Source organism: Acipenser ruthenus, chromosome 43 (genome assembly GCF_902713425.1).
Source record: "Acipenser ruthenus chromosome 43, fAciRut3.2 maternal haplotype, whole genome shotgun sequence".
NCBI classification, from domain to species: Eukaryota; Metazoa; Chordata; class Actinopteri; order Acipenseriformes; family Acipenseridae; genus Acipenser; species Acipenser ruthenus.
The window spans coordinates 5295331-5309686 of record NC_081231.1 but is presented as its reverse complement, the minus strand read 5'-3'; the positions used below and the strand labels follow the sequence as shown (position 1 = coordinate 5309686).

Sequence of the window (14356 nt, the reverse complement as noted above, 5' to 3'; positions counted from 1 at the left end):
ATACAGGAGTGCTTTGTAATGTTGCAGTGAACACACACAATACAGGAGATGCTTTGTAATGTTGCAATGAGAACACACACGATACAGGAGATGCTTTGTAATGTTGCAATGAGCACACAATACAGGAGATGCTTTGTAATGTTGCAATGAACACACACGATACAGGAGATGCTTTGTAATGTTGCAATGAGAACACACACGATACAGGAGATGCTTTGTAATGTTGCAATGTGCACACACGATACAGGAGATGCTTTGTAATGTTGCAGTGAACACACACAATACAGGAGATGCTTTGTAATGTTTCAATGAACACACACGATACAGGAGATGCTTTGTAATGTTGCAATGAACACACACAATACAGGAGATGCTTTGTAATGTTTCAATGAACACACACGATACAGGAGATGCTTTGTAATGTTGCAATGAGAACACACACGATACAGGAGATGCTTTGTAATGTTGCAATGTGCACACACGATACAGGAGATGCTTTGTAATGTTGCAGTGAACACACACAAAACAGGAGATGCTTTGTAATGTTGCAGTGATCAAACAATACAGGAGATGCTTTGTAATGTTGCAATGAGCACACACGATACAGGAGATGCTTTGTAATGTTGCAATGTGCACACAATACAGGAGATGCTTTGTAATGTTGCAATGAGAACACACACGATACAGGAGATGCTTTGTAATGTTGCAGTGAACACACACAAAACAGGAGATGCTTTGTAATGTTGCAGTGATCAAACAATCCAGGAGATGCTTTGTAATGTTGCAATGAACACACACGATACAGGAGATGCTTTGTAATGTTGCAATGTGCACACACGATACAGGAGATGCTTTGTAATGTTGCAGTGAACACACACAAAACAGGAGATGCTTTGTAATGTTGCAGTGATCAAACAATACAGGAGATGCTTTGTAATGTTGCAATGAGCACACACGATACAGGAGATGCTTTGTAATGTTGCAATGAGCACACAATACAGGAGATGCTTTGTAATGTTGCAATGAACACACACAATACAGGAGATGCTTTGTAATGTTGCAATGAACACACACGATACAGGAGATGCTTTGTAATGTTGCAATGAGCACACACAATACAGGAGATGCTTTGTAATGTTGCAATGAGCACACAATACAGGAGATGCTTTGTAATGTTGCAATGAACACACACGATACAGGAGATGCTTTGTAATGTTGCAGTGATCAAACAATACAGGAGATGCTTTGTAATGTTGCAATGAGCACACAATACAGGAGATGCTTTGTAATGTTGCAATGTGCACACACAATACAGGAGATGCTTTGTAATGTTGCAGTGATCAAACAATACAGGAGATGCTTTGTAATTTTGCAATGAGAACACACACGATACAGGAGATGCTTTGTAATGTTGCAATGAACACACACAATACAGGAGATGCTTTGTAATGTTGCAATGAGAACACACACGATACAGGAGATGCTTTGTAATGTTGCAATGAGAACACACACGATACAGGAGATGCTTTGTAATGTTTCAATGTGCACACGATACAGGAGATGCTTTGTAATGTTGCAATGAACACAATACAGGAGATGCTTTGTAATGTTGCAATGAACACACGATACAGGAGATGCTTTGTAATGTTGCAATGAACACACACGATACAGGAGATGCTTTGTAATGTTGCAATGTGAACACACACGATACAGGAGATGCTTTGTAATGTTGCAATGAGAACACACACGATACAGGAGATGCTTTGTAATGTTGCAATGAACACACACGATACAGGAGATGCTTTGTAATGTTGCAATGTGCACACACGATACAGGAGATGCTTTGTAATGTTGCAATGTGCACACACAATACAGGAGATGCTTTGTAATGTTGCAAAGATCAAACAATACAGGAGATGCTTTGGAATGTTTCAATGTGCACACACGATACAGGAGATGCTTTGTAATGTTTCAATGAACACACACGATACAGGAGATGCTTTGTAATGTTGCAGTGATCAAACAATACAGGAGTGCTTTGTAATGTTGCAGTGAACACACACAATACAGGAGATGCTTTGTAATGTTGCAATGTGCACACAATACAGGAGAGCTTTGTAATGTTGCAATGAGAACACACACGATACAGGAGATGCTTTGTAATGTTGCAATGAGAACACACACGATACAGGAGATGCTTTGTAATGTTGCAATGAACACACACGATACAGGAGATGCTTTGTAATGTTGCAATGTGCACACAATACAGGAGAGCTTTGTAATGTTGCAATGAGAACACACACGATACAGGAGATGCTTTGTAATGTTGCAATGAACACACACGATACAGGAGATGCTTTGTAATGTTGCAATGTGAACACACACGATACAGGAGATGCTTTGTAATGTTGCAATGTGAACACACACGATACAGGAGATGCTTTGTAATGTTGCAATGAACACACAATACAGGAGATGCTTTGTAATGTTGCAATGTGCACACACGATACAGGAGATGCTTTGTAATGTTGCAGTGATCAAACAATACAGGAGTGCTTTGTAATGTTGCAATGAACACACACGATACAGGAGATGCTTTGTAATGTTGCAGTGATCAAACAATACAGGAGTGCTTTGTAATGTTGCAGTGAACACACACAATACAGGAGATGCTTTGTAATGTTGCAATGAGAACACACACGATACAGGAGATGCTTTGTAATGTTGCAATGTGCACACACGATACAGGAGATGCTTTGTAATGTTGCAGTGATCAAACAATACAGGAGAGCTTTGTAATGTTGCAATGAGAACACACACGATACAGGAGATGCTTTGTAATGTTGCAGTGATCAAACAATACAGGAGTGCTTTGTAATGTTGCAGTGAACACACACAATACAGGAGATGCTTTGTAATGTTGCAATGAGAACACACACGATACAGGAGATGCTTTGTAATGTTGCAATGAGCACACAATACAGGAGATGCTTTGTAATGTTGCAATGAACACACACGATACAGGAGATGCTTTGTAATGTTGCAATGTGCACACAATACAGGAGATGCTTTGTAATGAACACACGATACAGGAGATGCTTTGTAATGTTGCAGTGAACACACACAAAACAGGAGATGCTTTGTAATGTTGCAGTGATCAAACAATACAGGAGATGCTTTGTAATGTTGCAATGAACACACACGATACAGGAGATGCTTTGTAATGTTGCAATGAGCACACAATACAGGAGATGCTTTGTAATGTTGCAATGAACACACACAATACAGGAGATGCTTTGTAATGTTGCAATGAGCACACAATACAGGAGATGCTTTGTAATGTTGCAATGAACACACACGATACAGGAGATGCTTTGTAATGTTGCAATGAACACACACGATACAGGAGATGCTTTATAATGTTTCAATGAACACACACGATACAGGAGATGCTTTGTAATGTTGCAATGAACACACACGATACAGGAGATGCTTTGTAATGTTGCAATGAGCACACACAATACAGGAGATGCTTTGTAATGTTGCAATGAGCACACAATACAGGAGATGCTTTGTAATGTTGCAGTGATCAAACAATACAGGAGATGCTTTGTAATGTTGCAGTGATCAAACAATACAGGAGATGCTTTGTAATGTTGCAGTGATCAAACAATACAGGAGTGCTTTGTAATGTTGCAGTGATCAAACAATACAGGAGATGCTTTGTAATGTTGCAATGAGAACACACACGATACAGGAGATGCTTTGTAATGTTGCAATGTGCACACACGATACAGGAGATGCTTTGTAATGTTGCAGTGAACACACACAATATAGGAGATGCTTTGTAATGTTGCAATGAACACACATGATACAGGAGATGCTTTGTAATGTTGCAATGAACACACACGATACAGGAGATGCTTTGTAATGTTGCAATGAGCACACACAATACAGGAGATGCTTTGTAATGTTGCAGTGATCAAACAATACAGGAGTGCTTTGTAATGTTGCAGTGATCAAACAATACAGGAGATGCTTTGTAATGTTGCAATGAGAACACACACGATACAGGAGATGCTTTGTAATGTTGCAATGTGCACACACGATACAGGAGATGCTTTGTAATGTTGCAGTGAACACAAACAATACAGGAGATGCTTTGTAATGTTGCAATGTGCACACACGATACAGGAGATGCTTTGTAATGTTGCAATGAACACACACAATACAGGAGATGCTTTGTAATGTTGCAATGAGAACACACACGATACAGGAGATGCTTTGTAATGTTGCAATGAGAACACACACGATACAGGAGATGATTTGTAATGTTTCAATGTGCACACGATACAGGAGATGCTTTGTAATGTTGCAATGAACACAATACAGGAGATGCTTTGTAATGTTGCAATGAACACACGATACAGGAGATGCTTTGTAATGTTGCAATGAACACAATACAGGAGATGCTTTGTAATGTTGCAATGAACACAATACAGGAGATGCTTTGTAATGTTGCAATGTGCACACACGATACAGGAGATGATTTGTAATGTTTCAATGTGCACACGATACAGGAGATGCTTTGTAATGTTGCAATGAACACAATACAGGAGATGCTTTGTAATGTTGCAATGAACACAATACAGGAGATGCTTTGTAATGTTGCAATGAACACACACGATACAGGAGATGCTTTGTAATGTTTCAATGAACACACACGATACAGGAGATGCTTTGTAATGTTGCAATGAGCACACGATACAGGAGATGCTTAGTAATGTTGCAATGTGCACACACGATACAGGAGATGCTTAGTAATGTTGCAAAGATCAAACAATACAGGAGATGCTTTGGAATGTTTCAATGTGCACACACGATACAGGAGATGCTTTGTAATGTTTCAATGTGCACACACGATACAGGAGATGCTTTGTAATGTTTCAATGAACACACACGATACAGGAGATGCTTTGTAATGTTGCAATGTGCACACAATACAGGAGATGCTTTTACTTTGTGCCGAGGTAAATGCCACTACAGGATTGTTTCATGTTGACAACTTTGGAAATACAAATACAAGCATACTGTTGTAGTTCAAAAATATATATTTAAAATATCTATGAAAGACAAATGATGAATTTCTCTTTAATTCATAAAAACTGCCCTTTTTGATAAGTAAGGCTGACACATTGTCAAAAGTGTGGAAACCACCCAGTAAGACCAACCTCACTCTCCATGGCATTGACAGCAGCATGGCCTCAGCAGAACACACCCTGCTTATCAAATGACACTTAACAAAGTGGATACTAATAAATCAACTGAGACCATAGCATCCTCCTAGCCTGCATGACATGCAAGAGGGATAGAAACATAACTGATCAGGTTCTGCTTCTTTATATTTCACATAGTAATCATCATGATAATGCTTATGACCCAAATCCAAACTAGAATACCACATTCCTCTGATTGGATAAAACCAGGTCCCTCCTTGACTATTATCCAAGGAGATTTCCCAGGATTACGAGGAACAGAAGTGTTTGAATCCCAAGAGATGGAGCTAGGAAACATAAAGGAGAGCTTACAATGGTGCTATTACACACCCACACATATAGAAGAGCTTACAATGGTGCTGTTACACACCCACACATATAGGAGAGCTTACAATGGTGCTGTTACACACCCACACATATAGGAGAGCTTACAATGGTGCTGTTACACACCCACACATATAGGAGAGCTTACAATGGTGCTGTTACACACCCACACATATAGGAGAGCTAACAATGGTGCTGTTACACACCCACACATATAGAAGAGCTTACAATGGTGCTGTTACACACCCACACATATAGGAGAGCTTACAATGGTGCTGTTACACACCCACACATATAGGAGAGCTTACAATGGTGCTGTTACACACCCACACATATAGGAGAGCTTACAATGGTGCTGTTACACACCCACACATATAGGAGAGCTTACAATGGTGCTGTTACACACCCACACATATAGAAGAGCTTACAATGGTGCTGTTACACACCCACACATATAGAAGAGCTTACAATGGTGCTGTTACACACCCACACATATAGGAGAGCTTACAATGGTGCTGTTACACACCCACACATATAGGAGAGCTTACAATGGTGCTGTTACACACCCACACATATAGGAGAGCTTACAATGGTGCTGTTACACACCCACACATATAGAAGAGCTTACAATCGTGTTGTAAAAAGGGGGGGGGGTTGTTATGAGTATACAAGGTGCAAATCGTTTTGAAAATTGGTGCTAAACTCTTTTGAAAGTTTACCACCAAAGAGCCTAGTGTTTAAAACCAAAAAGTGTATGCAAAACAAATGTTAGAAAAAAAAGAAATGGAATGTTAACTTGTAATCATCCAATTGGAATATTTGCTGGCTGTAGTGTCATTTGTTGCTAGGGAAGAGTGATCTGACTGGCTTTGTGCTGGCAGGAAAGATAAGCCGACCACACACAGAACATTCTTAACTCTTCGTTGTCAATAATATTTTGAGTACAGCTAGCCTGTGTCAGTACTGTCTCATTGAAGCAGGGTAGTGTTCAGCCTGTGTCAGTACTGTCTCATTGAAGCAGTGTAGTGTTCAGCCTGTGTCAGTACTGTCTCATTGAAGCAGTGTAGTGTTCAGCCTGTGTCAGTACTGTCTCATTGAAGCAGGGTAGTGTTCAGCCTGTGTCAGTACTGTCTCATTGAAGCAGGGTAGTGTTCAGCCTGTGTCAGTACTGTCTCATTGAAGCAGGGTAGTGTTCAGGCTGTGTCAGTACTGTCTCATTGAAGCAGGGTAGTGTTCAGCCTGTGTCAGTACTGTCTCATTGAAGCAGGGTAGTGTTCAGCCTGTGTCAGTACTGTCTCATTGAAGCAGGGTAGTGTTCAGGCTGTGTCAGTACTGTCTCATTGAAGCAGGGTAGTGTTCAGCCTGTGTCAGTACTGTCTCATTGAAGCAGGGTAGTGTTCAGCCTGTGTCAGTACTGTCTCATTGAAGCAGGGTAGTGTTCAGCCTGTGTCAGTACTGTCTCATTGAAGCAGGGTAGTGTTCAGCCTGTGTCAGTACTGTCTCATTGAAGCAGGGTAGTGTTCAGGCTGTGTCAGTACTGTCTCATTGAAGCAGGGTAGTGTTCATCCTGTGTCAGTACTGTCTCATTGAAGCAGGGTAGTGTTCAGCCGTGTCAGTACTGTCTCATTACATGCAGGAGTGTAGTTGTATTGGACAGGACTAGAGAATCAGAGACCCACTGAACAAAGAGATTCACCTTAAAGTTCAATTTTAAAACAAGGGGTTAGACTGGAGAATAGTAATGTAACCTTTGCCTCTGAAGAACTGCGATTCTGCAGTTCTGCTGTGTATTGAAGGGGTAGTGTACAGTATAGTGTGATTCGGCAGTTCTGCTGTGTATTGAAGGGGTAGTGTACAGTATAGTGTGATTCTGCAGTTCTGCTGTGTATTGAAGGGGTAGTGTACAGTGTAGTGTGATTCTCCAGCTCTGCTGTGTATTGAAGGGGGAGAGTGTACAGTATAGTCTGTATCCTAACACTGCTCCATTACTGCAGTGGGCGTTGTGTGTTATACCATCTTATCTGGCAGCTCCAGAGCCAGTCTGACACATGTATCTCAGTGGAGCAGCGGTCTGGCCCTGTGATGAATATGAATACAGGAGTCTGGCTGTGGGTGTGCAGTACTTCACAGTGCAATCATGACAGGAGTCTACATGGGGTCTGGTTTGTTTGTGTCACATAGCTACAACTAACAGAGCTTGTGTTCTGAAGATGAGATTCCTGGGGAGGACCTGTTTCATTGTCTTGAGTTTGCTACCAGCTGTTTCTACACAAGGTGAGAGGGACTGTAGAAATTAAACTGATGAAGAGACAACTGCTATTTCTAACGTTTCTAACTGTGTGCAGAGGGGAGCTGATTGTTCTACAGAGGGACAGTGTTTTGTGTGTGCTGAGGGGAGCTGATTGTTCTACAGAGGGACAGTGTTTTGTGTGTGCAGAGAGGAGCTGATTGGTCTACAGAGGGACAGTGTTTTGTGTGTGCACAGGGGAGCTGATTGTTCATACAGAGGGACAGTGTTTTGTGTGTGCTGAGGGGATCTGATTGTTCTACAGAGGGACAGTGTTTTGTGTGTTCAGAGGAGAGCTGATTGTTCTACAGAGGGACAGTGTTTTGTGTGTGCAGAGGGGAGCTGATTGTTCTACAGAGGGACAGTGTTTTGTGTGTTCAGAGGAGAGCTGATTGTTCTACAGAGGGACAGTGTTTTGTGTGTGCAGAGGGGAGCTGATTGTTCTACAGAGGGACAGTGTTTTGTGTGTGCAGAGGGGAGCTGGTTGTTCTACAGAGGGACAGTGTTTTGTGTGTGCAGAGGGGAGCTGGTTGTTCTACAGAGGGACAGTGTTTTGTGTGTGCAGAGGGGAGCTGATTGTTCTACAGAGGGACAGTGTTTTGTGTGTGCAGAGGGGAGCTGATTGTTCTACAGAGGGACAGTGTTTTGTGTGTGCAGAGGGGAGCTGATTGTTCTACAGAGGGACAGTGTTTTGTGTGTGCTGAGGGGAGCTGATTGTTCTACAGAGGGACAGTGTTTTGTGTGTGCAGAGGAGAGCTGATTGTTCTACAGAGGGACAGTGTTTTGTGTGTGCTGAGGGGTGCTGATTGTTCTACAGAGGGACAGTGTTTTGTGTGTGCAGAGGGGAGCTGATTGTTCTACAGAGGGACAGTGTTTTGTGTGTGCAGAGGGGAGCTGATTGTTCTACAGAGGGACAGTGTTTTGTGTGTGCAGGAGAGCTGATTGTTCTACAGAGGGACAGTGTTTTGTGTGTGCTGAGGGGAGCTGATTTGTTCTACAGAGGGACAGTGTTTTGTGTGTGCAGAGGGGAGCTGATTGTTCTACAGAGGGACAGTGTTTTGTGTGTGCAGAGGGGAGCTGATTGTTCTACAGAGGGACAGTGTTTTGTGTGTGCAGAGGGGAGCTGATTGTTCTACAGAGGGACAGTGTTTTGTGTGTGCAGAGGGGAGCTGATTGTTCTACAGAGGGACAGTGTTTTGTGTGTGCAGGGGAGCTGATTGTTCTACAGAGGGACAGTGTTTTGTGTGTGCAGGAGAGCTGATTGTTCTACAGAGGGACAGTGTTTTGTGTGTGCAGAGGGGAGCTGATTGTTCTACAGAGGGACAGTGTTTTGTGTGTGCAGGAGAGCTGATTGTTCTACAGAGGGACAGTGTTTTGTGTGTGCTGAGGGGAGCTGATTGTTCTACAGAGGGACAGTGTTTTGTGTGTGCAGAGGGGAGCTGATTGTTCTACAGAGGGACAGTGTTTTATGTGTGCAGAGGGGAGCTGATTGTTCTACAGAGGGACAGTGTTTTGTGTGTGCAGAGGGGAGCTGATTGTTCTACAGAGGGACAGTGTTTTGTGTGTGCAGAGGGGAGCTGATTGTTCTACAGAGGGACAGTGTTTTGTGTGTGCAGGAGAGCTGATTGTTCTACAGAGGGACAGTGTTTTGTGTGTGCAGGAGAGCTGATTGTTCTACAGAGGGACAGTGTTTTGTGTGTGTAGAGGGGAGCTGATTGTTCTACAGAGGGACAGTGTTTTGTGTGTGCAGGTGAGCTGATTGTTCTACAGAGGGACAGTGTTTTGTGTGTGCAGGTGAGCTGATTGTTCTACAGAGGGACAGTGTTTTGTGTGTGCAGAGGGGAGCTGATTGTTCTACAGAGGGACAGTGTTTTGTGTGTGCAGGAGAGCTGATTGTTCTACAGAGGGACAGTGTTTTGTGTGTGCAGGAGAGCTGATTGTTCTACAGAGGGACAGTGTTTTGTGTGTGTAGAGGGGAGCTGATTGTTCTACAGAGGGACAGTGTTTTGTGTGTGCAGAGGGGAGCTGATTGTTCTACAGAGGGACAGTGTTTTGTGTGTGCAGAGGGGAGCTGATTGTTCTACAGAGGGACAGTGTTTTGTGTGTGCAGGTGAGCTGATTGTTCTGGCACAGATGTTCGAGGCTTGTTCCCATAAGAGGAAAGGACCTGGGTGTGGGACAAGGGTGTGGTTTCATCTGAGACACTGCTGTGTTTGGAGACAATTTCTCATATTTTGGAATCTATTTAAACTCCTAATTGGAGCAGAGGTGTAGTCAATGTTGTCTCGGAGTTGGTTATGTTCAGTAATTTTTTGGGGTTATGAATACACACGTGTGGAAATCGTTTTTAAATTGATGATAAACTGTTTTGAAAGTTAACCATCAGAGAGTCTGGTGTTTAAAACCAAAACAGTGTATGCAAAACAAATGTTTGAAAGAAATGTAATGTTGTTAAGTTGTAACCATCCAATTGGAATATTTGCTGGCTGTAGTGTCATTTGTTGCTAGGGAGAAGTGATCAAACTAGCTTCATGCTGGCAGGAAAGATAAGCCAACCACACACAGAACATTCCTAACTCCTCGATGTCAGTAATATTTTGTGCACAGCTGTACTTATGACACACTTTTCTAATTACAGTCTTTTGCATGTATTTGAATAAACAAGATCTTGGCAGGGGTGCACATAGTTTTGAAAATTGATGCTGAACTGTTTTGAAAGTTTAGCACCAGAGAGATTACTGGTGCTGAATGATCAAACCCCGTCCTAATCAAGCTCCCTCACAATCTCCCACACGACACAAACCTTCTCTCCTGTGTATGTGGACAAGTGTGTGAGTGTGTGTGTGTGGGAGGGGGGTGTGTGATGTGAGTAGTCCAGACCCAATGAGAAACTATCATCATCTATACATCTATCATCAGTATATATATATATATATATATATATATATATATATATATATATATATATATATATATATATATATATATACACACACAGCATATATATGTGCATATGTAAACATGTGTAATGGCTCCAGAATTTGATTTGCACCTCTGGTATAAATCGCTGGTTTCACAGCAGTCCCTCCCCTCGTTCCTTTCCTCTTATAGGAGCCTAGACTCAACCATGCGTCACTCACAGGGATTATTGCAATCCTTTCTAGTCTTGTAGAAACTCATAGTGGTTTTGACATATTCATCAATTTTAGTAGCAAGGGTCCAGGATTCAGTTGTGTTTTACCATCTTGACACCTATGAATGAGTTGCCTGGGGGGTAATGCACTGTCTCATTACATGCCTGAGGGGTAATGCACTGTCTCATTACATGCCTGGGGGGTAATGCACTGTCTCATTACATGCCTGGGGGGTAATGCACTGTCTCATTACATGCCTGGGGGGTAATGCACTGTCTCATTACATGCCTGGGGGGTAATGCACTGTCTCATTACATGCCTGGGGGGTAATGCACTGTCTCATTACATGCCTGGGGGGTAATGCACTGTCTCATTACATGCCTGGGGGGTAATGCACTGTCTCATTACATGCCTGGGGGGTAATGCACTGTCTCATTACATGCCTGGGGGGTAATGCACTGTCTCATTACATGCCTGGGGGGTAATGCACTGTCTCATTACATGCCTGAGGGGTAATGCACTGTCTCATTACATGCCTGGGGGGTAATGCACTGTCTCATTACATGCCTGGGGGGTAATGCACTGTCTCATTACATGCCTGGGGGGTAATGCACTGTCTCATTACATGCCTGGGGGGTAATGCACTGTCTCATTACATGCCTGGGGGGTAATGCACTGTCTCATTACATGCCTGAGGGGTAATGCACTGTCTCATTACATGCCTGGGGGGTAATGCACTGTCTCATTACATGCCTGGGGGGTAATGCACTGTCTCATTACATGCCTGGGGGGTAATGCACTGTCTCATTACATGCCTGGGGGGTAATGCACTGTCTCATTACATGCCTGGGGGGTAATGCACTGTCTCATTACATGCCTGGGGGGTAATGCACTGTCTCATTACATGCCTGGGGGGTAATGCACTGTCTCATTACATGCCTGAGGGGTAATGCACTGTCTCATTACATGCCTGAGGGGTAATGCACTGTCTCATTACATGCCTGGGGGGTAATGCACTGTTTTATTGATTATATTTCCACAAACACATTGATGGAAGCTGTAAATTCAGCATTGCTCATTAATTCAGTATCCTCATTAAACATAGTGGAGGGTCATGTATGCATCTATTATTCTGACATGGAGGCCAGATAATTACTGTCCCCACCTGCACATCACTAATTAACTTAATTACATATTAATATAATCACAAACAGTGCAACCAGCACTTATAACAATAGTGTAGCCTAATTCTCATGCAGAAAATTAAATAGACAGTTTCCATACTCATTACTTGAAGCAGGGTAGTGTTCAGCCTGTGTCAGTACTGTCTCATTGAAGCAGGGTAGTGTTCAGCCTGTGTCAGTACTGTCTCATTGAAGCAGGGTAGTGTTCAGCCTGTGTCAGTACTGTCTCATTGAAGCAGGGTAGTGTTCAGCCTGTGTCAGTACTGTCTCATTGAAGCAGGGTAGTGTTCAGCCTGTGTCAGTACTGTCTCATTGAAGCAGGGTAGTGTTCAGCCTGTGTCAGTACTGTCTCATTGAAGCAGGGTAGTGTTCAGCCTGTGTCAGTACTGTCTCATTGAAGCAGGGTAGTGTTCAGCCTGTGTCAGTACTGTCTCATTGAAGCAGGGTAGTGTTCAGCCTGTGTCAGTACTGTCTCATTGAAGCAGGGTAGTGTTCAGCCTGTGTCAGGTACTGTCTCAATGAAGCAGGGTAGTGTTCAGCCTGTGTTAGTACTGTCTAATTACTTGAAGCAGGGTAGTGTTCAGCCTGTGTCAGTACTGTCTCATTGAAGCAGGGTAGTGTTCAGCCTGTGTCAGTACTGTCTCATTGAAGCAGGGTAGTGTTCAGCCTGTGTGTATACTGTCTCATTACTTGAAGCAGGGTAGTGTTCAGCCTGTGTCAGTACTGTCTCATTGAAGCAGGGTAGTGTTCAGCCTGGGTCAGTACTGTCTCATTGAAGCAGGGTAGTGTTCAGCCTGGGTCAGTACTGTCTCATTGAAGCAGGGTAGTGTTCAGCCTGTGTCAGTACTGTCTCATTGAAGCAGGGTAGTGTTCAGCCTTGGTCAGTACTGTCTCATTGAAGCAGGGTAGTGTTCAGCCTGTGTCAGTACTGTCTCATTGAAGCAGGGTAGTGTTCAGCCTGTGTCAGTACTGTCTCATTGAAGCAGGGTAGTGTTCAGCCTGGGTCAGTACTGTCTCATTGAAGCAGGGTAGTGTTCAGCCTGGGTCAGTACTGTCTCATTGAAGCAGGGTAGTGTTCAGCCTGGGTCAGTACTGTCTCATTGAAGCAGGGTAGTGTTCAGCCTGGGTCAGTACTGTCTCATTGAAGCAGGGTAGTGTTCAGCCTGGGTCAGTACTGTCTCATTGAAGCAGGGTAGTGTTCAGCCTGGGTCAGTACTTTCTCATTGAAGCAGGGTAGTGTTCAGCCTGTGTCAGTACTGTCTCATTGAAGCAGGGTAGTGTTCAGCCTGTGTCAGTACTGTCTCATTGAAGCAGGGTAGTGTTCAGCCTGGGTCAGTACTGTCTCATTGAAGCAGGGTAGTGTTCAGCCTGGGTCAGTACTGTCTCATTGAAGCAGGGTAGTGTTCAGCCTGGGTCAATACTGTCTCATTGAAGCAGGGTAGTGTTCAGCCTGGGTCAGTACTGTCTCATTGAAGCAGGGTAGTGTTCAGCCTGGGTCAGTACTGTCTCATTGAAGCAGGGTAGTGTTCAGCCTGGGTCAGTACTGTCTCATTGAAGCAGGGTAGTGATCAGCCTGTGTCAGTACTGTCTCATTGAAGCAGGGTAGTGTTCAGCCTGTGTCAGTACTGTCTCATTGAAGCAGGGTAGTGTTCAGCCTGGGTCAGTACTGTCTCATTGAAGCAGGGTAGTGTTCAGCCTGGGTCAGTACTGTCTCATTGAAGCAGGGTAGTGTTCAGCCTGGGTCAGTACTGTCTCATTGAAGCAGGGTAGTGTTCAGCCTGGGTCAGTACTGTCTCATTGAAGCAGGGTAGTGTTCAGCCTGGGTCAGTACTTTCTCATTGAAGCAGGGTAGTGTTCAGCCTGTGTCAGTACTGTCTCATTGAAGCAGGGTAGTGTTCAGCCTGTGTCAGTACTGTCTCATTGAAGCAGGGTAGTGTTCAGCCTGTGTCAGTACTGTCTCATTGAAGCAGGGTAGTGTTCAGCCTGGGTCAGTACTGTCTCATTGAAGCAGGGTAGTGTTCAGCCTGGGTCAGTACTGTCTCATTGAAGCAGGGTAGTGTTCAGCCTGGGTCAGTACTGTCTCATTGAAGCAGGGTAGTGTTCAGCCTGTGTCAATACTGTCTCATTGAAGCAGGGTAGTGTTCAGCCTGG

General features: G+C 43.5%; 1 protein-coding gene across 4 annotated transcripts in view; it reads left to right on the top strand.

The window, feature by feature from the left end:
• The first annotated feature begins 7648 nt into the window (after positions 1–7648).
• LOC117970363 (butyrophilin subfamily 1 member A1-like) overlaps positions 7649–14356 on the top strand; it is a 184794-nt gene continuing 178086 nt past the window's right edge. The window contains exon 1 of one of the 4 annotated variants that reach the window (XM_059011827.1): positions 7649–7874. In XM_059011827.1, the coding sequence (XP_058867810.1) occupies positions 7811–7874 (64 nt within the window). In that variant the 5' untranslated portion in view covers positions 7649–7810. The remainder of the gene's footprint in view (positions 7875–14356) is intronic. The other 3 variants (XM_059011824.1, XM_059011826.1, XM_059011825.1) reach the window with 3 other exon arrangements.